Genomic DNA, 26,644 nt, shown 5'->3' on the forward strand with positions numbered 1-26,644 from the left:
ACTGTTGTATATACTATTGAATTTATAGTTTTAAGATAGCTGTAAAAAATCCCCCTTGCTGTTAAAAAATATTTCAAAATTGTTACCTCTTAGTTTTAATATATCAAAAATGTCAAAAAATGAATTTGGCACCGCCAAGCTAACGCATTTGTGCCTATCAAATAAACAAGCTGAATTAAAAGAAATATGTAATATCCATGAGCTTTAGAATTGCATGTGAAAAAACAAACAATTACCCACTTTCAGTTTCAATCAGTTTTAACTGTGCTGTTACAACACATTCTGTACGCCTTTCTGCAGATTGGGACGCGAGTGTGAAAATTCCCGGGAGGATAAATGTCGACGAATATCTTCACAACACATGTTGTTTCTCTGATGGTAGGTACCCGTACCTGTGAAATGTATGCAATTGTCGCTGGGAACATTATCACCCGTTGGCTATACAAATCACGTACCTATTCTGTATCGAATTCGTGCTAGCACCGGGGACGAGAAACGATGTCAATTCCACTCTCACACACATACTAGAAAAATTTCGCTCATGTTAGAATTGTGTCTGTTTTGCCAAAATGGAGTTGCAAACGATCTCGTTCGATGTTGTAAAAATCAATTGGGAAAATCTTAACGATAATTTTTTTTCTATTTAACCTGTAATAGTTTTTCCTCACTTCGTATATTTTCAGTTAAGCAAAAGCTGGGTTAGTATAAGTTGAGAAATTTTAGTGCTACAAAACCTCACAATCTAGAAGATTCACTGAACGTTGTGTACCAAATTGTGCACCGAAAAATCACCCCCGTGTCACTTGATGAAATGTTTCAAATTAACAAAACGCCAAACACAATTAAGATCTAATAAATAAACTTAAAACTAATAGAAACCCATCAGCGGAATAAATTTTGCCAACCCGTTCGTATTTCGTGCGCCAGATCCGCGCATTTAACCCCCTCCAGTTTGCTCACTAATGGTGCGGAGCTTGTTCCAAAATTAGCAGCCGGGGAAGGAGGAAGGAGATATTTCATCAATTTAAAACAAACATTCCACTGAGTGCCATATTAATTAGCGTTCTCCAATTACTGTCTGGCTGGGCTGGCTGGCAGAATGCTGGTCGTGATGGCAAATTAGCGAACCCGACCGAACCGACGACGTCAGCAGCTGACTGCGCTTTTTCTTTGGCCCTTTTCATTGACGGAGACGCATGATGCCTGCGATGAAGTGGCGAAGGGATTTCGACCGCCCAATAAATCATCTCTGTTGCGGACGGCCGGGCGGCCGACAGAGGGCTATTCAATAAATAAGAATCGACCCGGCCTGCTGCTGTGAGCCCATCCGTTGCCAGATTGATCGAGGTTTTGGCCGTGGGAGAGTGGAAAATTGGTGTGAATTCAAGGGTGGATTGGAGTATTGGAAGTATAAACGATATTTGTTTACTCTTCTAATATGCAATTTTGTATGTAAGATATGATATTCGGCGTTTACAAAATGAGCCTGTGGATGGTAACCAAACTTCATTTTGTTTCAATCATGGTATCTAGAGACTGTTGTGTACCCATAACGGATATAGATTTAGTACAACTAGAAATATAGCTAAAAATTGGCTAGGCTCTATTGATCATATTTTCAGAACTGTAGTAAAAAAAAGAAAGATGTCAATGTCTTTTCTGCAGTCGGAAATCCTAGTTAAAATAAGTAAAAAGTACGCAAAATCCAAAGGAGAAATTCAGGAATGTATAAAGTTTAATCAGAATCAATAAATTTTGGTGAATAAACGGACGTGAAAACCTCGAACTTTACTTCAGCTTAGTATCCCAGTGCCAAATCGGTTTTGAGCCTCCGAACCTCCCAATTGAGTTTGACTTGAAATCCATCCCAGGCGGCTCCTGTTTCTTGTGACCAGGGACTATGGAAAATAAATATGAGATCCTTCTGACATCTATGTTATATAATTAGACAACACATTGTGTGGTGATTTCTTGATTCCCGGATATTTTATCTGATTGTTGTTTTTTATAGGTATAGTAAGTGGAGTAAGCTAAGTGGATACGTGAAGTAGCTAAAGTGAATGTTTGTGTATTGTCTTATCAGATACTGCACGAAATTCCCCGTTCGTCGACAGTCAAAACTGCAACAAGCAATATATAAACGACTTCACCGCTGCACGATATCAGTCCCTTCGTAGAACCTGATAGAAAAAGATGACCCGATCCTTGCTCTTGATTTTAGGAGTATTCTGTGCACTAGCTCTTGGCCAGCAAATGAAGTGCTTCTCCACGACACGCTATTATGTTCCTCCTTTCAGAGTAAGATGAACGAATTCTTCATTCGATAGGCGAGTTTAGAACTAATTCTACCATTCCATTCAATCAGGCCAACTGGATCCGGGCAACGGAGTACTGTTTCAGCATTGGCATGCGAATCGCTATCGTGCAGACACCGCAAGAACATAACACCGTTGTCGAGTTGATCAAGCAGTCCGAAATCTTCAACAACGCGAGCACCATCACCTGGCTGGGAGCTAGTGATCTTGCCCGGGAAGGAACGTACATCTGGCATGCGACCGGAATACGGCTTCAGTATACCAACTGGCGACCGGGGCAACCGGACAACATGAATGGGATCGAGCATTGTTTGGCGTTGATGAACATTCCAGAGCAGGGTTGGATCTGGCACGGCAATGACGGACCGTGTGAGAATGAGCATTATTTCGTTTGCGATAATGCGGAAGCGGATAGATATGGGGGGATTTTGTAGTATTCTGTGAATGAATTTTTGTTGGAAACTAAGTGAAAGATTTTTATTAACATATCGAAGTAATGTTCAAATGATTTTCGTGGGATCGCTTTATGCTGTACGATACACGGTCGAAAGAGCTTGGCAAAGTAACAGTGTTAAATGATTTGATAAAAAAATACCCGGGCATTTTTTTGAATTTTGAATGAATGTCCGTTCCGGAGTCCCCAAATGGTCCCATCACTACGAGAACTACTCTTATGAGGTAATTCCAAGAATTTTAATCTTGCCAGTATTTTATTGAAATAGTATCCCTATACTGTTATGTTACTTGCGGAAATCCGAAATAGCGGGAACCAGATGATTTCATCCGATTCATTTTCACAGAGTCTAAAAGTAAATGAGTTCGTGAATCCAAGACATCCAAAAGTGCCCAAATCTGCTGAAAAAAAGTTCGTTTTGGGCACCCTTGCGGTCTATTACATGGTAAAAAACAAGAAGTCCTTGCTCAGGCCCCTGTTTGCCGCATCATAAATTTTATTATTTATTAGTTGTGAGTGGATGATCCTAATTGTATGTTCGCATGCGTGGCCAGATTTATATTATCGCGAAAGCCACAAGCGTTTCTATGTTAACGTATTTGATCACATGGCCGTTTTTATGACACGAATACTAGCGTGTGTAAAACTACATCTGTTTCAACTCGTTTATACAACTGTGTACCCATTTGTATATTTTCGAGGGTATTTAAATTTTCCCACGGCTTCTTATTCTGATGTATAATTTTGAGTGTACCATTCAGATGATGGAACAAAGTGAGCACCCCATCTCACTGCTGTCTGCCGCTATGGCGCCCAGAGACTTGTTGTCTAGTATATATATAAGTTCTGTATTTTCGAGTGGTAGCTCCAGGGAGAGTAAGATTCATGATCGCGGAAGACCAGGCGTTTATATGTTGGCGGTATGAGACAGTGTTTATAAACTCATACTACGCTGAAACTTCCAATCAAAAACTCACTTTTTACGTAATATTCGATTCACGTAACTTTTTTTTCGCACTATATTCGAAATAGCGAACTCTTTTACGAACCAAGTTTGTAAAAAAAAAGTTTGTGTGCGTGTAGTACGGTATGAAGTTGTACACGATTTAACATACCTATTGTTAGCTATCTAAACAAAAGTAAATAAAAGTTGAGTATTTTCAGAATTGGGTTGACGAGACAACGAAAATTGCTGTCTGAAGCCATTCCAAAATCGAAAATGACCACTTCGGGTCGAGATAAGTCCCTATTACCTCGACAATGGCCCTCGTTTCAGAATGGGACTAACGAGTAGATGACACAAAGCAATGTCTGAAACCATTTTGTGAATCAAGATGGTGACGTCCGGTTTAGATACATTCTTTATAACTTCAACAATATGAGTATTTCCAGTATGCGAAAATTATGTAGTAGATATATATGTATAGATATAGTGATGAAATGGTTATAGAAAATTTTACTTAATCGGAAGTCACAATGCTGGACTTTAAAAAGCCGTCACATCATCTACTCGTCAAGTCAGTTTAAAAAATACCTCTGTTGTTACGGTTATAGAGAGCTTTACTGAACCGGAAGTAGCCATCTTGGTTTTCAAAATGGCACCACACATCCGTTTTCTTCATCTACTCGTCCAGCCCGTTCCAAAACGATCCATACTGTTAGGGTTATGGAGAATATTGCTAAACCGGGAGTCGCCATCTTGGATTTCAAAAAGGATTTCAAATATCCATTTATATCATCTATTTGTCAAGCCAGTTCCAAAAATATTAATATTGTTAAATTATATTAATTAAAATTTGTGAACTGCTTTGACGAAATTATTTGAAATAAGAATGTAAAGCGAATGATCTCAAATAACGAACACATTTTTACGAACTAATTCAATTCACGGTGTATGCTGATTTATTTTGAGGAACGTTTCTATGATTGCGAGATAGTGGGCGTAGATAAGTGTGAATGATTAAGTTTGTCGGGTTTGTGTTATCGCGAAAAGCTCGAACGTTTATATATGAATGTACGAGTTCTGTACATTAATTATAGATTCATTCAGTTAAGGTTGAACAGAGAAAGGGCAAAAAGCGAAAACGAAAAAAGCAGTTTTTTCCACACCGTGTGTTAGATCTTCATAAAAATTAATCAGCATTACTATAACAACATTCTACATAAGCTGATTGATTTTTATGAAGGTCTAACACACGGTGTGGAAAAAAACTGCTTTTTTCGTTTTCGATTTTTGCCCATTCTCTGTCCAAGCTTAAGACTAGTTGAACGTACGACTCGTATACTACAATATATTTAAAAAAAGCCATTACATATTCTGACAGTCATGAGCAGAGCGGCAAAAAATAGTTGAAATGAATTATAAGAAAGATAAAAACATACTGGACATAGCAAATATACACTAGCATTCCGAACACCGTAAAGGAATTCCACCAAGATTCGTCAGAAAATCTTTAAAATCGTTACCGGTAATCTTTCGATTTTTATGAAACTTTACACGTTTCGCAGACATGAAATATTTCCTACAAAATATCAGACCATTCTGACTGTAGAGCATGTTTTAGAAAGCGTAGAATATTTTTCATACAGCATTTTCCAAAAAGAAAAAATCAACGAATGAACTCACAATTTTAAGGGTTTACACCACTACAGCATCTTTAAAAAATGAAAAAAATTTTATTCATCCAAAACTTCCTTTAGGGTCTTGAAAATGATATAACAATAAAAACCACAGGCGACAATAATTGCTATATGTTCTAATTTTCAATTCTGCCGCAAAGTAACTTACGTTTACTCCGAGCGCACTGAAAACATTAACAGTATTTTTCTCGAAGGCACATCTTTGGAGCTGGCCGGCAACGTAACTCGAACAAATAATTTTCTATCGTTTTGAATTTTTTACGCCATATTCAGAATTGATTTCTCAAGCGACGTGCGTAGGATTTGTTTTTTTATTGTTTTTTTTAATTCTCCAATTTTGTGTCAATTTGTCAAATTTTTGTCAATTTTTGTGACACTTTCAGCGTTTTTCCATTAAAAAGAGCGCCATTTCGTGAAATTAATAAAATTTCGAAAAAATACTACGTACGAATTCTATTTCTAAAATTTAATGAGACCTCCATTCAAAAAATATTGTTCCAGCTGCTATATATGATTGGACTATTTAGTCGTTATTTCCGGAACCATATAACCACTCTGTACGAAATCTTATAACAGTCTATAAAGATAATATCCCTTTCATTTGAGCCTAATTTTGTAAAAATCGGCCTAACCATCCCCGAGAAACTGAGGTGCGTTTGGTAATTTAAAAAGATGGCCATTTTTTCCCGGAACTTCCGGAACTTTCTATGGTAGTCGGTGTGGCTAAGGAGATTTCGAAAGAGGTGGGTTTGATTATACCTTCTATTTGATACTTGGTTCAAGAAAATCGGTTCAGTCACCACCGAATATCCGATGTGGCTTTTATTCTGGAATATGCCAGAACCCCGGGACTTCCGTAATTGTCGATAGTGAACAATGGCTTCACAGAACCTTTAATTGACCATCAGCGATCTAGATCTGAAAATCGAAGCAATTTGATGTCCATTTTAGTAGAATCCTGTGTGACCACATTAACCAACCTCAGGAACCAAAAGTCTGATCTGACTAAAATTCAATAGTAGTCAATGGGAGTGCCATGCCCTTAATTTGAAATCAAGCTTGTAAAAAGTATATTGTTTGAAAGTACCCGAGGGCATCAAGAACCGTTATTGTCGGCCCAATCCAAATAATTTGTGAGGCATCACGTAGGGGTTTGCTTAGCAACACAAATAATGTTTTCGTAATTGGAGGTGCATTATCGCGGAGAGCTCAAGTGATTATATATTTACGGATTTGGTTGCGAGGGTATGCGTGTCGCGTCCCCTTTGACTTTTAACTAGACTTCCTCAATGGTTGACACGGTGGATATTGTCGAACCTCACCGAACGCTATGCGTACGTTCGAATCGATGAAATGAGATCATCTCCGTTTGAGATCGAGTCGAGTGTTCTCCAGGGAAGTCATCTAGGCCCGTTACTGTTTATATTATTCGTAAACGATTTGTGCTCCACTATACTGTACCCTAAGTACATGTTCGCGGATGATCTGAAATTCTTTCGTGTAATTTCTTCGGCAGTCGATTGCTGTGCCTTCCAAGCCGATATCGATTCGCTGCTAAATTGGTGCACACAAAACGGGATGGAAGTAAATGTACAAAAGTGTAATGTGATCTCGTTCTGTCGTAACAGGCACTTAACAACGTTTGATAAAAGAATGTCGACAAGCATTATCAACCGTGTAAACACAGTTAAGGATCTAGGCATTCTTCTCGATAGCAAATTGAGTTTCGCGCAGCACATTGCAATGTCTACAGCCAAAGCATATGCCGTATTGGGGTTCATCAAAAGAAACACGCAACAATTCAACGATGTATACTGCCTAAAATCGCTCTTCTGCGCATTTGTACGTAGCATTCTCGAGTACGGTGTACTTGTGTGGGCACCAGAGGGGGAACAACTTGACAGCTCCTATACAAATCGTTGAAACCACTTATTTTGGGTCTGTGGGTCTAAAATGGCGGATCAATCTTTATTCAAGAGCAATTCCTAAAAAAAGCGTAAACTTGTTCACAGTGAAAATTTTCTTCTTCCGATTTTTTTTACTTCCGATAATTCATTTTTGAAGATATTTTGGGGGTTTGGTGATGTTTTGTTATAAAAATAATGCATCTTTATTCCAACGCATTATTTTTATATGATTCATGATTTTTTGGAATCATCAGCATACAAACAAGCGGCGTTTATACTAATTAGTGAGCACCTTCATTTAGTCTTAAGATATTAGGTAGTAATATTTGTATTGCAATATAAACAACACACACCATCATACTGGACTGTTTTTCTCCCTCTCCGATAAAAAATGACTTCTGAATTTCGTGGAAACCTTTGCACCGTAAATGTCGCAGCGCCTATTAGTTAGATGCTACGCTGTCAGAAATAAACAATCGAAGTCAATCTCGCCTTTTTTAAATGCGAAGTGAAAATGATAATTACAATACTAAATGTATTTAAAAGGATTAACTACAAACATTTGAGAATTGTCATATGCGAAAGATGTTTCAAGGGCGCCGGGAAAAGAAAGCATTCACACTAGAAGCGCACTCAAATCAAATCATGCATTTTACATTCAGCACAATTTTCTCCAAAATGACGAATTAACTTGTTTGTATTTATATAAAATTATTAAGCTGTTTTGAAATGATCATCTTGATTACCTCTTCCGAATGTAAATAAAGAAAACGAATTCGTAAAAGACGCCACGGAATTATTTTCTTGCATAGAAATTTACAGTATCACAATTAGTGGACGGCATTCTATGGTGGCGACATCATTCGAAACACGGTGGTTTCTAGCAACTTAGGCTAAACGTCAAGTTGCGGGAGGGTTGGTGGGCACCCTATCATTCTGTACAAATCAACCGCGTCGAACGAATTCAGCGTCACTTTGTTCGTTACGCTCTGCTCTGGACTGATCCTATTCGTCTACCGCCCTATGAACATCGATGCAATCTACTACGTTTGCCGACTCTTGCAAGTCGGAGGATAATGCTGCAACGGCTCTTCGTGTTTGATCTTCTGGGAAACAAAATAGATAGCCAGGAGTTGCGTAGCCAGCTCCGATTCAACGTACCGCCTAGACCCACCAGACGAACTGATTTCTTTCGGTTACCGATGTATCGTACTCTATTTTCTCAAAACAAGCCGTTCAATGTATGCTGTCGTAGTTTTATTTATGTAGTCTTTACCTTTAACCTTTAAACATAAAATTAATATTAATTAAGGAGCTGTCTGTACGAGTAACTCGAAGACCAGTATAAATAAATAAATATATGAGTATGTTTCGTTTTTTAGACGGAGATGGAAGGCTGCTGGACCAAAGGTAGGAGGACCTTCCACACGTAACCGATTCATAATAGTGTGGGAACAGGCGTTAGTATAATGGTATAATCGCACTTGAGACCACGTTTATACAATCGTAAGTGCTAACATATTGACCTGATCACTGTTTATATGTATGCGAGATTGTGGGCGTAGTTGTGCGCGGATGACCCCGATTGCATGTTCGCATGCATGACCATATGTATAATATCATCGCAAAAACCACAAACGTTTCTATGTTAACGTATTTGATCACGTGACCGATTTTATGTCACGAATACTATGGAGAAACTAATAGTAAAAAGCTTTTTATAGAGGATTTAACCTTATGATCCTTCGCCTCTTTTTTCGGGTTAACCTTAATCTCTAACCCTATTTTTTTTATAATTATTAAATTTATTTAGGCCCAAATGCGGCAGCTCAACGAGGCCGATTGTTCGTTTTTTACAATAAATAAAAAAACAACTATGTTAAGTTTTTTGTCTCGTTTAGACGCAGCTTTCTGCTGCGTGTTGAGATCCTTTTTCTAGGGGGCGAAATATTGCCAGTGTTGTCCACTGCCATTTGAGGTTCGATCCGTTTGTCTTCTTTTGCGTTGTCGTTCATGCCCATGTCCTCATCCGTACTACTTTCCTGCTGCTCGCGGTCAGATGTTCCAGTTTGTGTCTTACTCTTACCGGTCGTCATTGTATGTTCGTATTTTTCGGTATTCGTTTCGTTGTTGTTGTTGCTGGTTGTTCGTGCTTGATCCGAAGATGTTGGTTTTGCAGCTGTTAGTGGTTTAGCGTAAGATGGTTCTGGGCTGATTTCAGTTGGATTGGTTAAGTTTTCCTTAACAGTTTCTACGCAAGGTTTTCCGAGGTGCAGCTTCTTCGTGCAGAACTGGCACGTAGGAATTTGCCCTGGGTACGTGACTAGTGATGTTTGATGAATGAGAACATCGTCACTTCCTAACGCTGTGACGGTTATGTATGAGGGAATTGGCTTGGTCACACGCATTCTCACCATACGAACACCGTTAGGGATGCCCGGGAAAAAATTCCTCCAAGTCTCATGTGTAACGGAGTCTACTTCTCCGTATTTTTGCAAGCATTTTTTAATCGCGCCGTCAGGGGTACGCGTAGCCAAATCATGGACACGAACTTCTACAGCGCCGTTCTCGATGTATACGGGAATGCTATATTTAACATTGCCGCATTCGGCGGTGTGCTGCATGTTGTTTCGCGAGGCGAATGACTCAGCTTGGTTAATGTTCTTGAACGAAATCAGCACGCAATGTTTGATATGATGCATTTGTAGGGTTTTCACTTCAGCCAGATTGAGTTTCATGTGCACTTTTAATAACTGTTCCACTTCCCGAATGGCTGGTCTTACGGGGCATTTCGAAAAATCAACAGCAACACAGTTCGGCCGTATCTGGGTTGCTTTTTGCTGGGCACCGTCACTCATCACTAAATCGCACAGTAGGTATAGGCTATTGTTATATGGACTGCTTGTGTGATAGGCACCGATTGATTTTAGGTAGAATTGACTGTTTCACTTGCGCGGGACGATTTTTTGCTTCTGCTCAGGGCGAGATGTGAAGACAAACTGATCTCTAACCCTATGTCAGGGTTTGGGAATCGAACCCAGGTGAGCTGCATACACGGCAATCGATTTACCAACTACACTATGCCAGCCCCTAGTGAAGAAATTTTTTCTTACGATAACTTTAAATTTAATACTAATGTCCTATCAAATCTAAACACTTCTAACTAAAATCTTCCGAAATATGATAGTTTTCGAGATATTCGGAACTTTGTTTCAACAAAAAGGCTCTTCTCTTCAACGAAATCGGAGAATTTATAATTCGTCGAAAGTTTTCCGTTGTTATTAACCGACTTTGAATATTGTATCTCCTGGCTGTTTCTCGCAATTAAAGTCACCGGAAAAAAAGATGATACAATGTATAACGGTTCTCAGCAGATGCTGCGGGTAAGTCCCCGTTTTTCGCCACTTAAAATTGCAATCGGCAATATATAAACGACTCCTCCGCCGCACGATACTAGTTTCCTTCTAGAATCTGATTGAAAAAGATGACCCGATCCTTTCTTCTGATGCTGGGAGCATTCTATGCACTAGCATCGGGCCAACAGATGCAGTGCTTCTCAATGACACGATACTACGTTCCTAATTTTAAGGTAAGTGTGATGAGTCATTACTTGAATTAATGTGTACTAGAACTAACACTACCGTGCTTCCCCATCAGGCCAACTGGTTCCGTGCTACGGAGCACTGTTTCAGCTTTGGCATGCGGATTGCTATCGTGCCGACACCACAGGATCATAACGCCGTTGTCGAGGTGATTAAGCAGTCTGAAATTTTCAACAACGAAAGCACCATCATCTGGCTGGGAGCTAGTGATCTTGCCCAGGAAGGAACATACGTCTGGCATGCAACTGGGGCACGGCTCCAATATGCCAACTGGCACCCAGGTCAACCGGACAACTATCAGGGGAATGAGCATTGTCTGGCTTTGATGAACATTCCCGGCCAGGGTTGGAAGTGGAACGCCAATGACGGACCGTGTGTCGGTGAACATTATTTCGTTTGCGATAATGCGGAAGCATATAAACAGGTGGGAGTTTTTTAGTATTTTATGTGAATGGGTGCAGCACAGTATCCAGACGCTGTAATCACGAACTGCCTCTATTGAATGTTTCGAAATACCTAAGTCACCTAATATTAGATTTAAATGATTTTAGTTCTACGTCACACAAAAAAGAATTTAAGTTAGTTTTTTTAAGATAAATTGCTATTGTAGCAAATAGTCCGAATATATGATTGGAATATAGTCACGAAATAATAATGTGTTGGTTTCAGAATCCTGGTTCTACCAGGGCAGAATTACAGCTCCCCTACAAATATTTACTTAATACAACACTATGGTATTATTGAACTTTGCTTGAGAGTAAAATTTGCTGGTGTTCGCATCGAATTTAACTTTACAATTGCTCTTAAAATTGATATGTATAATTTTTCTCTTGCTGCTCTAGAAGCAAACAAATCATGGCCTTGAAGCCACAGTCACCTTCATACCTCGTCATGCGAATTCATCCCACCGAAACGAACTTCGAGGAAGAAAGTTCCTCCATAATTCGCGGTTTTTTCTTCCGTTTTCGAACGCCCTCTCCGGAACGAGAGCAGGTGAAGTGTCTACCAAACAAAAACAAAAACTTGAAAAATGTTCAGGTATTTTCCGGCTTTCAGCCACACTGCTCGCGTCATCCTTTCATCTACCACGTGTCTGTCACCGCGACGATTGAAATTCCCATATATATGTAAATGCTACTACGCTCTTCCGAAAATAATTCCATACTTTCTGGCAAACAACCAAGTGATAAAAGTTCCAGACTCTGGCGTGGCCCTGGGGGTTGGGACGAAAAAAAACCTGCTGCGAAAGGGTCGTGTACCGCAATCGGAAGGGATAATAATTTCCGCGGTTTTGTGATTTGTTGGCGTGAATTTGCCGGAAAGGCGATGAAATGGAATCAACGGCGATGTCGAATGGAGTGCAGGGTAGAGGGGTGGGAGGGCGGAATCGTAAAATGGTTTTATGAGTTCTCGACCTCTTCAATTCTAGCAGTTTTCATTTAACAGGTGGTACAAAAGTCGAATTGAAGGAGAAGGAACGGAGTGCTACACTTTTACAACTGATTTTTTACTGCTTCCTTCGAATAAAGATAACTTGTGCAACTTTATTAAAGAGCGAAAATGATACTACCGAATCAGTAAATACGCGATTTTTCGTACACAGTTCTAATTAGATAGGAGATTTATCCGAGTTAATCAGTCATCCATTTAACTAATTAACGAAGCAAGAAGAGTGTTTGCATGAGCAAGTTTGATGACTGATAAAACTTTTTCTTGTCCCTCCATAAACAAGATATATCGGGAATAATTCATCGCATACTCTAATAAACCATCTTTCCACCTCTTCCACGAGTTAATTAAGTATGATTATATTAGAACAAGTTCAGTTGCTCGGCACGGTCCCCGTATGTTGGTGATGATGACCTTTCGGACAGGACTGATGCAGCTTGTCACCGTGTCTCATAAACATCTCAACTATCTTTCCGACCCAGGTTCTTACCTCGAAAATCAGTCTGAAATCTTCCTGCTCCACTCGCAGCAGCTCGCAGGTCGTCTTGGTTACCACCGTACTGTCTCGGGGCAGGTCGTGCAGGATCGATTCGCCGAAGGTGGCACCGACGCCCAAGTTACATAGCGTCACCGAGAGCTGGAAGAGAAGATGGGAAAGAAAAGTTTGAATGGAACAATTGAGTCCAGATTTTGGAAAAAGTATGGAATAGAAGTACGAGAACGAATAAAATGATGAGTTAAATTTTTAGCTTGCTCTATCTCTATTATATTTTTACATTTCTTATAAAAGAAATGTATAGGATTAGCTCAAACTTTGATTTTTTTAAAACAGTCATATTTTTTCATGTTTACATCAACGGTGTCACACCGGTCTACTAAAACTGGAAAAGACGATATTTCTTACGGAAGCCTGTATTTTAAACAATAAATACAATCCCGTTACCGGACCTCTTAATCAAGAATTACGCATATTTTCTGTTGAAAAATGTAAAACGCATTTCAATTTATAATTATTCTTCGAACAGAATCGAATCAAATTGATTGAAAATGAAATTGCTTCTAATAAACTTTTCCCAAGACTGGAAGGTTCTTCAATCAAAAACGAACCTTGTTGCCAGCGCACTAGCACTAGTATGTTTGGCTTCTTTGCATTTTGCCAGCGCACAGTTTCACGAAACAGCGAGCGAACTAAATTAAATATTTGAGTTTGAAAGTTCGCGGTGAGCACAGCTTTTCGCTGTTGCTGAAACTCGAGGATAAACAGTAAACTATTTAATATGAAGCCAGATAGCAGAACGAAGGTTAACCATTTGAACTCCCTGATGATAAGCCGAGAATTGCTAGAATATATGGTAGATATCGTCTGGAAATTTTCGGTTTAACTAAGTATAATTTAGCATTATGTTTTCGCGACTGTAGCCATGCTGGGGCTTAAGGGGATACAAATTATTTCGCTCTGCTTTTCACAACACACTGAGAATAGATATGTTTATCAGCAAATTTGCGACGATTTCTTCAGTTACAAGGTAAAATATTGCTGTGACAAACAGCGAAACTAACTAGTAAACATGAAGTTAGACCTTCGTTTCTATATTGTGTCAAACTGGTTTTTCGATCCGCGCATCAAAAAAGTTCCTACAGGCCAGCGTTCGAAGCGGCGCCGTCAGGTCGCCACGGGGCGCTCTCAGCTCGAGATGCGCGCCTCAGGTAGAAACCTTTTCATGACAATATGCACGTTCCCAGAACTCCTCGCGTTGCACTATACATGTGTACAGGTCCCGAGAACGAATTTCACGACTTGATTTCTAGAGGCATCGCAGACTAATCGTTAGTTAACAAACAACCACAGAAAACGGCGAAAAACAAAAAAAAATGGTCAAAATTATTAAAGTCACATTTTGGTCCGCCATATTGGACTCATCATTTTTATTTTTTTTATTTTGATACATATTAACTCAAATTCGTGTTTATAAATCACAAAGCATTATTTTTTCGATTTTTTCTGGAATACCACAGTGGTCCATAATGTGAATTTAGTAGGAATTTGAACTTTTTGCTAAAATTAGTTGACTTAGCCTTACAATATATTTGGCAAAGTTATTGTACTTTGCAAGGCCCTTCATTTTGTTTAAACAGATGCTAGGGTGGTTCTAATTTAAGTAATATTTAGAGCTTTTCTGTCTTCGATAAAGTTGTAGAGCAACACATTTTAGACAAATTTGCTGAAGACATCCAAGCTCTAGCTTCTATACTTTCTATTGCACGAGAAACCCAAATGTAAGCTTTAGGGGTTTCTTTAAAAAACGGTTTTATTTCTATAACTTTTTTTTATTTTACACTAAAGTATCCTTAGGACAACTTGAAGATTACATTAAGGTGCATAATTTTCTTTAGAACACCATATGCACCATATATATATGCACCCAAAATATCAAAAATAGATTTTTTACAAATCAATTTTATGAAATTTAAAAAAAACATCGTTTTTGCCATTTTTTGCTCAATTACAACTCTAATTTATAGTCGAAAAAGTATTACTTTTGTTTGCCCCAGTGAGTGTTATTCCAAAAAGCCCATTTTTTGGTGAAAAAGTTCTTAAAGGTTTTCAACGAAAATAGTTAGATATGGGGTGCCACGAAACAAATTATTCGCCTTAAAACAATCTTAAAGTTGTCTGAAGACTACTTCGACTTTAAATCAATACCGCAAAAATTATTTTAATAAAACAGTTTTTATATGAAACACCCTAACCTTCTATTTTAAAGCTGTTGTAAAACAAAAAGTACAACAGATAGAGCTTACATGTCTTCAGCAAACTTTTCCAAAACTTGTCGTTCTATAACTTCGGTGAAGGTCATTTGACTCTAGCTGGAATGATTAAAAATGTAATATTTTGATCTTGGTAAAATAACAACCACCCTAAATGTTGGACCAATGTGCATTGGTATCCGCCATATTGGATCGGCCAATTTGAATTTCGCAAAACTGACTTTGGATTCGTAATCAGCGATGTCCAAAATGTATAATTCCATGAAATTGTTACAAAATATTGACATTCTACCACGAATAATTCATCGAAAGTGTTCACAAAATTTTGTTTATCTCAAAACATGATTTTTCAAAACTACCTACAATCTCAAGCGGTTCAATTTAAAGACATTCACATCACATCATTTGATCTCTCGAAAGAAACCCTTTTTCATTGGAAAAATGACCTATAAAATTCAAATTCTATTTTTAGTAAAGCCTTAAAGTAGAACAAAGGGCCAAAAATCGATCACAAAGTTTAAGATTGCACCATTACGTCAAATTCAAAGTTTTTCACCCGTTCTTAGGTCATTCCTCCTATAAATTTGGTTTACTTTAGACCTTATTATCAGTTTTGTGTTTCAGATCGATCCTGCGGTAGGAGGCTGTACGCAGAATGGGCGCCATTTTGTTTTTTTTGTCTTGACAAAATGTGTAAATTAAGACGAAAATATAAGATTTTTGAATCCTTAAATTATTTCCTTCCATGCTTTTTCATTGGAACACAAAAAACTCTAAATTTTGCTTACTTTTTGGTCATTTATATGAGAACTTCCCCTTAATTTACCATACATTTTCCGATCCAAGAAAATACGTTAAATCGCGTGTTGAAATATGAAAGACTAGCTAATCCCCATCGCGCATTGCTGCGAATTTCAATGAAATAAGAGGAAACACAATTTGTTCCGAAGCGCCATTTGGCGGGCAGATAATCTCCAATCCATAGCACACAAACACGATCCATAACAAATGCCTACTATGTACAAATATTTACGACAATCGGTTAAGCCGTTTAAGAGGCTATAAATCACATATATACAAACATTGACTTAAATATATAGATAGATAAGGGCCAAGGGCGGCCGATTTTGAGGGCCCCAAACTAAGGATGAGTCAATTCAGACCAAAACCTATATACGATTAAATTTACTCACTCTTTACGTTTGGGTAAAAATTTCATAAATTGGAATCGAATGTAGTTTAAAGTCTAATAATATATCGCCAGAGTTTCGTCAGTATCAAAGCAATTCTTTCCAAGGGATCCATAACAGAGCAACTCACAATTGCAAGTTGATTTGTATCTCATGTGATCAAGATGATCAAGGAGCATCAGACACTTAAGCGGAACGATGATAGCGGTAGAAAATACAATTAAAAAATCAGTATTGTATTGAAAAATGCATGCGTCAATCCAGTATTTCAATTCAAGTTTTAATATATTATGACAGGGAATAATGAAACCTTCTGGAATATAAAAGTACGAAAGTCACCGAATCGTAACGAAAAAATCTATGCGACAAGTTGAAGAAAAAGCTATCAAAATTAGTAAAAAAATTCTTTATTTAGCAAGCGATTTGTGGATGTGGCCTAATGAATCAGCTCCTTATCACATCTGTGGTCGTCAACGGGAAAATCCACAAGGATGAATTCCTTCAAAACCATATTCAAACCGTTTTAGACTAATTAGAATCAATAATGTTGTTCTTGTACTGAATAATAATGCAATAGAGAAATGTCTAAATAAGGTAAATAAGAAAATGTGTTTGACTTGGAAAATGTAGTTAAATAGAACACATCTGTCATCATACCAATGATTGTACTATGTAATCCATTTCCAGAAAGTCAGAAGTAATGGACTGGAGGAAAATGGATATGCGTTTGGTTATTTATTTAACCTTTTTCAAAAATCGAGCAGCTCTTTGTTTTTAATGAAGAGTACATTTAAGCTTCCAAAATATAGGGGTCGCGTTTCAAAATATCGGCTGTGGAAGCCACGTTAATTATGAATGTTAATAACTTCCATTATACTACGTTATACGAAAATATATTCATCAATGTAGTATGTATTAATGTATTAATAAAGACAAAAAAATGTGTTATAGATTTTTATCTTTCGAAAATGGTTAAAATTTTCAGCTCATCTCGGTCAGAGCCGTCAATATGGTGCACCGACCGAACAATTCAATGATAAAAGGTTTTAAATATAGGTCAGCTACAGATTTGTTTGCATTAACATTCGTATTTGGCCGCTGCACAATACAGAGAAAGGAATATTGGTGAGTTTTTCACGGCTGGTGGATTAATCAGTTTGTGTCGTTACGTGCTACTTGCAGAGGCCATCATTTTCATTTCCGATAGGTAGAGGGTAGCACACACATCCACACGACGAAAGAACAACGAGCCCCCCACGAAGTAATACCTTAACGTAGTTCCGTGGGGAAGAAGGGCGTAAAACGAGTAAGAAGTGTTTTTAATGGTTAGGCACGAACGTAAATCGTGAGTCCCACAAGGTGCCAATATACTACTAGCTGAAGTTTTTTAAATCTTACTATTAAGAAAAAAACACACACACAAGGGGAACATGGGACTAGGAAGGGCAGGAGTTCAGGGGCTTAAAGAACTCCCCGGACCTACTGCGAGTTGTGGAGTTTTGCTAGGTGGGGTTTGGATTGGGTTCTGATTCACCCCTGAAAAATGCCATGACTCCGAAAGCAGCTCCGACGAAGCGAGTCTGTACCGCTTCTGCTAAGATCCTTAAATTGCAGTAATCTAAGATCTTATCAATAAATGCACCCTAGCACAACCGGAATGCATAACAAGACACGGATCACGAATTGGACGGCGACTTTGGGCCTCCGGGTACGTTCAAAACTCGTCACCATTTAGTTGGTTGTACTAGGTTCGGTTAGAGCATTCCCGATTTTACGCCGATCCGGCTGTACACTACACGAAGTATAGTGTCAACCCTAGCATGACCTCACTGCTCGCAGAGATAACCGTAGGATCACAAGAGGCGACTATGTACAACGAATGGAGATAGCGGCCTAGAGTTTGGACCCACCAGCATGGAAATATCCAATAAAACAAATGAAGAGGACGCGATTGAGTTTACAAGGAGCGGTAAACTACACCGATTACACCACTGATAGCCACAGCGATTACCAGCAGCGACTTGGTACAGAGTGAGCAACGACGAAACCAACGTTAGAAGGGGTTACCGAATCGAGTGTTCACCCCGAGATCGACACTATCCAGACGGCTCACATCTTGGGAAGCCGTACTTGACGGATGTGAGGAAAAGGTTGACGAGCTCTATAAGATTGTGAAGGACAAGCACAATGTGCACACAGTTGCTGAACGCGAGCAGAAGGCGCTCTTGATGAGAAATGAATCAGCCGAAAAAGTTCCGATGGAAGCCGCAGGACACTGAGGTGATACCGAAGAGTCACCACAATACTCGCTCTGAGAAAATATTGAGAGCCACACCGGGGGAGCAAGAAGACCCGAAAAAGCAGCAGAGCAAGTAGGAGGGCACCAACGATCAGAGGAATGTTGGGAAAGACCCTGGCTGGTGCATAGTGGGCAAAGTAGAGGGAACGGAAACAAAAGGAAGAAAAGAAGAAGGAATCAGAGAAGAAAGAGAAACGGAAGCCTTCTCGGGAGATATACAGGAGCGATGCACTGATCATCGTCCTACGCCGCTCTTCTCAATAGAGTGAGAGAGGACCCAGAGCTGAAGGAACGGGAAAGAACGTTATTAGAACGCACTCAAAAGGGCGAGTAGATCTTCGAGCTGAAGAAGGATCCTTCTGCCAAGAGCTCGACCTACCGAGAACTCGTTGCTAAATCCTTGGGCAGCGAAGCGAACGTGAGAGCTCTGTCGCAGGAAGCCGTAGTCGAGTGCAAGGGTCTAGACGATGTAACGACGGTAGAAGAACTGAAGGGTACACTGATCGAGCAGTTGGCCGTTGCCAACAAAATGGCGGAGACCGGCAAGAAAAAGTCGCATGGTCGGTGAGCCCGCTGAGAGTCGCTCCGCGAGTTACCAAGCAGATGGAACGATGCTTCAGCTGCTTGGACCTCGGACATCAAGCGAGGAACTGCAAGGGCCCGGACTGGTGTGCACTGTGTAGAAAATGCGGAGAAAAGGGGCGCGTTGCTAAAGACTGCACGAAGCAACCAAGCTGCATTATCTGCAAACCGAAGGACGGAAACGATCACACGACTGGAGGTTGCCCTGCGTACATAATGGCTGGCTGATGGAGATAACCCATCTTAATCTCAATTATTGCGTAGCAACTGTTGTGGCAGTCGACAGCAGACACGAAGTGCAACGTTGCAATTATTGCGGTACATTTGGATGCTGGGCGCACTAACCGACTCACTAGTCGGACGAACACTGGTTGTAATAGAAGGAGACTTTAACGCTTGGACAGTGGCGTGGGGTAGCAGGCTGACGAACGCAAGAGATTACAGCTGGATATGAGACTGTGCAACGAAGGTTCCGCTAGCACATTCCGTAAAGAACAGGACACGTTCAGAGAGCAAGATCTGGGGCAGTCAGAGAAGAGTGTAATGTAACATTCCGGGCGGTCAGACCCGCTTTTAAACGCGAAATCTTGCTAAACAAGTCCACCTGCTACAAGGAGCTGTATAGAGAAGTAGACGTTAACCCCTAGGGCAGTACTTACCGTGCCGTTATGGCCAGGATCAGGGGTCCAATGACGCCAGTCGAAATGTGCGCTGACAAACTGAAAATTATAGGGTCTTCTCCCGAAGCACGACCCAAACGCATGGACGCCTACATCGTACGTTGATGCATACGGTGAAAATGCTGGTTACAATCGAGTTTCCAACCGCGAGCTTCTTAAAATGGCAAAAAGGCTGAACGCGTAGAAAGCTCCCGTACCGGATGGTATCCCCAACGTGGTACTGAAGACCGCAATCCTGGTGTTTCCGGAAATGTTCAGGATAGTCATACAGAAATGCTTGGACGATGTCTACTTCCCGGATAGATGGAAGATCCAGAAGCTGGTTGTGCTGCCAAAACCAAGGAAACCAGGAGATTCAGCATCGTATAAAACACACACAGACATTGTCCCAAATCGTCGAGCTGTGTCGATTGGTATATAAGAACCGGCCCACAGGGCCAAATCGCGCATTCTAAACATTTCTTTTGAAAGCAATGTAAAAAGTTTACATCAATTTGAAAATGATTCAATGATTTCGTACACCCTTTAGTGCTAGGCCGGAACCAGTTCCTGATGAGACGCAGTTGAAACGCAAATTACTCCAATTATAAAAGTTTGGTAATATGTTCATACAACAAATGCTGCTGCTTTAATGTAAAATGTTTCACTTTTGGAATTTGGAGAAATTATAGGCAAAAACCATGTTTTCAAACCACATTTGCGCGGTAAGGGTTCAAAGCCAACAACTAAATTAGTTAATTAACTCAGAAACACAAATTATGTTTTCATTTTTGGAGCAAGCGTCAATCCCACGCTAACTTAATCCTGTCACTAAGTTAGTGTCGGATTCTGATGAGACGAAGTCGAAACGCAAATTCAATAGCTAATTTAATTAATCTTGTCATCAGAGAAGTGTGTAAGTTATATATTGGATATGACGATTGCAACAAATAAGATGGAAATATTTCTCATTTTATGCATAATTCATTTTGAGAGGATTTCATATGATTTCTGATGTCGGAAGGGTTCGATTGATAAATTGTTTTCGCTTGCACCGATATAAATTTTTAAAATGTATTCCACGTTGGAAAACCCATGCCGTTACCACTTTTCCTGGAAAATATGTATTCACTGAGCTACCATCGTACATGCTGTTTTGTTGATGATGCGTTTCTCATACGTGAGTTTAAAGAAAGTCTTAAGCCAATACCACACCTTTCCGATCCGATACAGTACCGGTTCAGCACTGTGCACGGATACTAATATTCTTTTTTTTTAAATTTCATTCGCGCCGAATACTGGTGTTAATACTCGAATATGAAGTGTATGAAAGAATACGGTGCTGAACCGTCACTGGAACGGATCGGATAGGTGTAAATAGTGCTTTACCCAATCCGAAACGGCGGCAGCTCCGGTGATCCATAAAATTTACCTTTTGCTTCAATCTTCCACAGCAACAACTGCCGGTGTTTCGCTGCTTGCTCTCACTATCACTGACACCGTTGGAGACTCTGTACCCGCCATACCTTCGTCTCCTGCCCCACATGTCAAATTATTATCTATCCGTCCGAAGGGATGGAGGCACAAGGACCAATTTGGATTGCACGCTCTTCATAAATTACACTTGGATTTTTCACCGGTGGCAAGTTCGTCGTGTTTTCGTTGTTGATGCCTTCTAGGTGTATTGTGTACACTTACACTGGTAGGGTTCTTTTCAGCAGTCAGATGTCGAGAAAATGCCTGTTCCTTGTTTGATTTCAATTTCGTTCTATAATTTAATTTACCAAATTCACTAACACCGCCCGGTTGGCATCCGTTGATCTGTTGCTTACGTACAATGGGAAGAACAGTATACTGTTTTGATTTTGAGAAAGGATTAACTATCATTTGAAACAGAGGCGATCATAAGTGCTGTGATTTGTGAGGTACGGAGGGCATTTATTTATTCTAGGGAGATGTGAGAAAAATCCATGCCCAAATTGAATTGGATCCCGTTTGCTGAAACTGTACATAACTCTCACTACTAGGTGAATTGAATCGCTACCTCTCTCGAGACTTTCAAAAGCTAATTTTCCTTTTCGAAAGAACCAGAGACACACGACACATCACAAGTGCTATTCCGAAAGATACCGTGTTTTATTGCAAAAAAGGACGAAGCGACAACTGCCATTCGAAATTTTCTTTTGACATGTTATTAGCGCTCATCTCTGCTGCTCCGATTGCTGTCATGTTGCAACAAAAAAATGGGGCAAATTCAAGTTGTACAACCAATCCAGTCAGTCTGAAAGACTACTGCCAGCTATAGGTATATTCTTTTGACTGTTTCGCTCCAGTGAAAAGGGACATCTTGGGAAATGGCTCGAAATGGCAAGAATGGTGGAAAAGCGCTTGAAGAGGATAAAGACTTTCTTCGATTTTACAAGAGCACAGAAAAACGAGAACATCTGTCTGCCCGGTCCGGGTCCGGGTTCGGACTGGTTTGGCCTGGCAGAACGAACAGAACGAACATATCATACAGAATATGTTCAATGGAGCTGGAAAGAACGCGCGGTGAAGTTTGTTCGCTGTTCGAAACAAAATAAACATCACTAGTATATATGAATGCGAATATGCTCCAGCAGACGGCGTGTTTAGGGTGTAGATTGGAATGTTCCCGGCGAGAACGATTCAACAAGTTATGAAGGGGGGGCTATCGGTTCGTTACCGTGTGGGATGGAGTGTGAGAGGCAGGCCAAGAGCAGCAACACTGGAAAAAAGGTTGTAGCATGAAGTGAAACAGCTTCAAATACTTGTAACAGATTGGACTGACATAGTCTCAGATGGATGTTCTACGACTTTTTATTACGTTAACAGATATGTTTGACACCATCGCTTCCCGAAGACTTTCCATAAATAAACAACTCACATCAAAACGCAATTTGGTATCTTTTTTCGCTAAAACTAACCTCGATTGGTATTAGTATTCCTCTCAAATACAAATATGTTGTATTTGGTTCTAATTTATAAAACAAATTACTTCGTTTCGAAAATGGTTAATTGACAATCAAACAACGCTGACCCAAACATCCAACTAATCTCACGGTAAAATAAATCTAACTAATATATGAACCCTGCGGTATCCATTAATAACAACCGTCCTCAAACTTTATGGCAGGTGAAAGTCGACCCTCACCGGTGTGCTACTAACTTTTTCCATCAAAGTTCAGAGCTTTAATTTCCTAGACAGAAAACGTCCCCGTCCACGGAACGCTCCCGCACACAACTTGAGACACTGTCGATTGCCTTTGGTCAGCAGTAACCTTTGCATCGACAGTAATCTCACCGTCTCGCAGTCAAACAAAGAAACCATCAGCGTCAGTATCTGCTGGCAGGATCATCAACACGTACGCGCTGCTACTGCTATGTATGTATATTAGATCGACTGAAACGGAAGCGAAGGATGCTTCCAGATTTAAAGTCGAAAACTGTCGACCCTTTGGCCATGGGAAAACATTTATCACCAACTTATCCGAGAATCGGGACCGGGTCCGGCTAGACCCTCCCTAACAAGTTTATTATTCCCCCGAGTGACTACGACGAGAAATTAATCTTCCCAGGACGAACAGGTGCGGGGGGGTTAGGTTTCCAGACACACGACGCAAAACTGCTCTTGCGGCGAACAAGGTGGTGAATCAGCGAACCAGAAGGGCGGAGTGGTAAAATACTGAAAACTTCTGTCGGAGTTGAAAATGTGAGATTTTATTGTTCGCGGTTGGCTCGGGGAGGAGCCTGTGAACAGTCCAATGTCAAGTGAAACTTTTCCGAGGACAATTAGAAAGCGTAAGATGAATGAACGTTTCGACCGAAATGTGAAAGATAGGCATTGTTTCGGAACCATTACAGCAGATGGGATGATTTTTAAAAATGGATAAAAGTAAACCATTCATGGAATCCGTAATCAGCCGTAGGAAAGTATTTTACTGTGGTAATAAAGAAGATTTACTTTCCACTTGAAGCTGGAAATAGCTTCAATGAACCGTTGTTGGGTTTCGTTGTCGTGTTCTGAATTGTTAAATCTAAACGAGTCACGTTTCGTCGAGGACATGTTTCTGGTCCGATTTCTCCTTCAGCAACGGTCGGGGCTGAATAGGTGTATAATATTATATCACGTTTTTGTTTCAATCCAGTTTTAATACAGCTTCGGGGTGGGCCCAAAACCATAATTAGTAATGCATGCTGATAACAAGAGATAACCAACCAAATAGTCAACGAAAATAAAATAAAAGGTTATTACAGGAACGAAACAAATGAATAATGAAAAAAGACTTAAAAATATCCCAGTCAACATTTTGATTCACTTTAAGGTTGAACAGAGAAGGGGCAAAAATCGAAAACGAAAAAAGCAGTTTTATTCCACACCGTTTGTTAGATCTTCATAAAAATCAATAAGCTGTACTGTAACAACATTTTGCATAAGCTGATTGATTTTTATGAAGATCTAACAAACGATGTGGAATAAAACTGCTTTTTTCGTTTTCGATTTTTGCCCATTCTCTGTGCAACCTTAATAAGTAGCAATTCTATTAACTGTACTCTTAAACCATATAAATTAATTGTAGAAAATGAACAGATTCCTTCTATAAAACAAAAGTGGAGGCCATATACGTGCAAATCGGTGTAGTTGAACTATGAGATTAACGACGAATTTTGATCTCATAAGAAGCTAGGTTTTCATTTTGAGTTTGTATATTATGATTAAGTTTGCAATCCCACAGCTTAAATATTATGAAAATAAAAAATCAGGATGAAATTTCCCATAAGGCTAACTGATGTTTCTCATAGTTGAAATTACTGTTTTATGAACATCGATTATTAAAATTACCTGCTACCAATTACTACACTTCCAATTTCGATCCTGCGACCTTAGTATTCCCAGATTGGCCGCTATGTACTCATCTATCTATACACTGTCGAACCACGACTATTTTTGATCATTTTTATCTCTTTGTGATTACGATTTAGAAATACCATAATCCAATCTAAATATGGTACTCCAATTTGTAACCCGTCAGGGTAACAATTGAGCACTGGGTGGAAATATACCCTTTCGTGCGTACTCTCTCCGTAGAGTGTATTGTTTACGAAAATTTATGCTCACCGCTGTTTTGTACCGTTCACACTAAAGTTGTAAATTTTTGTTCATTTTCTCGTTTGTGAACGGTTTTGTTTGTGCAGATAGGTGTAGTAATTTTTGTTGAACATTTGTATATAAGAAACATAGGGTTTAGGTAATTCTCCGCTCTCCTCTCGCTGTAAAAGTGATTGCTAACTATGCTGTACCATGGCAATGACAGCTATGCGGCGGTGTGTTTTTTGGTGGTTGTTTGGTGGAGTGAAAAAGGCGGCCATCGAGATAAGGCAGAAAGTGACGGACCACGGCATCAAACAGACGTCCAGATAATTTTTGTCTTTTCGGGACAGTTCCCCGCCACTAGAAGGAAGGATTCAGTGCGCGCGTGTGACGGCGATATAAAACCGTCGAATAGTGCCGGCCCGTGGTTCGGGCACTAGTGAAGTGAGTGGTGTTGGTTCGCCTAAGTGGGACAGCTAACCGTAAAGGAGCATTCTCGCGTCCCCGGCTAAAACCCAAGGAACCGAACACCGACCGTTCTCGCTATAGAGGATAAGTCGAACGAGCCTAGCTCTCCTCTATAGCTAATAGCCAAGGAGAACGAAGCAGGGTGGACAAAGGTTCCCCCTGGGAAGTGCACTGCGGTGACTTCCGGGATAGCTTGCGGCGAGCAAGTTGATCCGGCGATAGTTCGCCAACGTCGCTAGGGAGGTTCCAACAAAGGAGCCAAGCTCACCTCCCTAGCTAACCGCAAAGGACCGCTGCCGGAGCAGCCAACGGAACCCGGACAAGTACGCGGCCGTTGTTGTCCCGGCCTGCCGGAAGGAAACCGCCCGCCTTCCCTTCACCAGCAGCATTGGGATTCCGCATCAGCAGCAGTGGAGAGTAGGAGAGAAATAAACACGGTAAATTTAATTCATTTGTTTGTTTACTTTTCTTGTTGTTACGAAAATCCGAAATTCTGTAGAGGCACCTAGGCCGCCCTGAAAAGAAGGGTTCGCCGGGCAAACCAGAACCCGAGTAGTGGGCAAACCCCTACTTACAAATTATACCTTCTATACTTGTCAAATCACAACCAGAATTCTTTACACAAGCCTTTTTTTTCTTAATAGGTAAAATGCGTACATTTTCATTGTTTAAATATTGAATGAGTTTAGCAGAGAATTTGTGAAGTGTTATAATGAGGTGATTATTTTTATGAACGATTTTGCAGTTTAATTCAATTGCAAACTGATTCATATACAATGCTTCAAAATTGTCACAAATATTTCAGATTTACAATTTTGTTTTAAGTTAGAGTGGACTCATAAAAAACTTTAAGTAAACATTGTATTTCGATCATAGATTTGCATTTTACGTTAACTTTGTACAACAGAACATAATTTTTGCTTGCACTATTTATAATTTTGATTTAGTATGTCATTATTTGTAATTTCTTGTAAACTCTTGTATACGAATGCTGGTTTGCTGGGATGTTTAAAGGACACAATAATGGCTATGATATATTGTTAAAAAATTCATTTTAAATATTATTTTTACAACTAGCTAACAACGAGTGATACAATAATGGATATTTAACAATTAGAAGAATGCAAACGCCTACAAAAATTATCAATCCGGGATATTTTTGCCTTTCTCAATAGAAAGGTATTGTAATTACTCTGAAAA

At 39.8% G+C, this 26,644-nt stretch overlaps 4 protein-coding genes across 9 annotated transcripts in view; 2 read left to right on the top strand and 2 right to left on the bottom strand.

The window, feature by feature from the left end:
- LOC131693720 (NADH-ubiquinone oxidoreductase 49 kDa subunit-like) overlaps positions 1 to 26,644 on the bottom strand; it is a 366,118-nt gene that overhangs the window by 287,424 nt on the left and 52,050 nt on the right. The gene's annotated exons all lie outside the window — the stretch shown is intronic.
- Positions 1 to 26,644, bottom strand: part of LOC131693718 (rap guanine nucleotide exchange factor 4-like) — a 352,448-nt gene that overhangs the window by 212,575 nt on the left and 113,229 nt on the right. For 5 of the 6 annotated variants that reach the window (XM_058981800.1, XM_058981798.1, XM_058981803.1 and 2 more), the window contains exon 3: positions 12,858 to 13,004. In XM_058981800.1, coding sequence (XP_058837783.1) covers positions 12,858 to 13,004 — 147 coding nt within the window. Of the gene's footprint in view, positions 1 to 12,857; positions 13,005 to 21,298; positions 21,594 to 26,644 lie in introns of those variants that run through there. The other variant, XM_058981799.1, reaches the window with a different exon arrangement.
- On the top strand, positions 2,176 to 2,781 carry LOC131693721 (perlucin-like). Its single transcript, XM_058981807.1, has 2 exons — positions 2,176 to 2,298; positions 2,366 to 2,781. Exons 1-2 carry the CDS (start codon positions 2,194 to 2,196, stop codon positions 2,747 to 2,749), a joined length of 489 nt encoding a protein of 162 aa, XP_058837790.1. The 5' UTR covers positions 2,176 to 2,193; the 3' UTR covers positions 2,750 to 2,781.
- Positions 10,767 to 11,480, top strand: LOC131693723 (C-type lectin 37Db-like). Its single transcript, XM_058981809.1, has 2 exons — positions 10,767 to 10,905; positions 10,974 to 11,480. The coding sequence occupies exons 1-2, from the start codon at positions 10,801 to 10,803 to the stop codon at positions 11,355 to 11,357; spliced, it is 489 nt and encodes a 162-aa protein (XP_058837792.1). The 5' UTR covers positions 10,767 to 10,800; the 3' UTR covers positions 11,358 to 11,480.

Source organism: Topomyia yanbarensis, chromosome 3, assembly GCF_030247195.1.
Source record: "Topomyia yanbarensis strain Yona2022 chromosome 3, ASM3024719v1, whole genome shotgun sequence".
Classification (NCBI taxonomy): Eukaryota; Metazoa; Arthropoda; class Insecta; order Diptera; family Culicidae; genus Topomyia; species Topomyia yanbarensis.

Excerpts from the sequence above, each read along its gene's own strand:
- LOC131693721 (XM_058981807.1), top strand. The coding sequence starts at position 2,194 with ATGACCCGATCCTTGCTCTTGATTTTAGGAGTATTCTGTGCACTAGCT. Across the intron at positions 2,299-2,365 it reads ATTATGTTCCTCCTTTCAGA|GCCAACTGGATCCGGGCAAC; the intron begins GTAAGATGAACG and ends CCATTCAATCAG.
- LOC131693723 (XM_058981809.1), top strand. The coding sequence starts at position 10,801 with ATGACCCGATCCTTTCTTCTGATGCTGGGAGCATTCTATGCACTAGCA. Across the intron at positions 10,906-10,973 it reads ACTACGTTCCTAATTTTAAG|GCCAACTGGTTCCGTGCTAC; the intron begins GTAAGTGTGATG and ends CTTCCCCATCAG.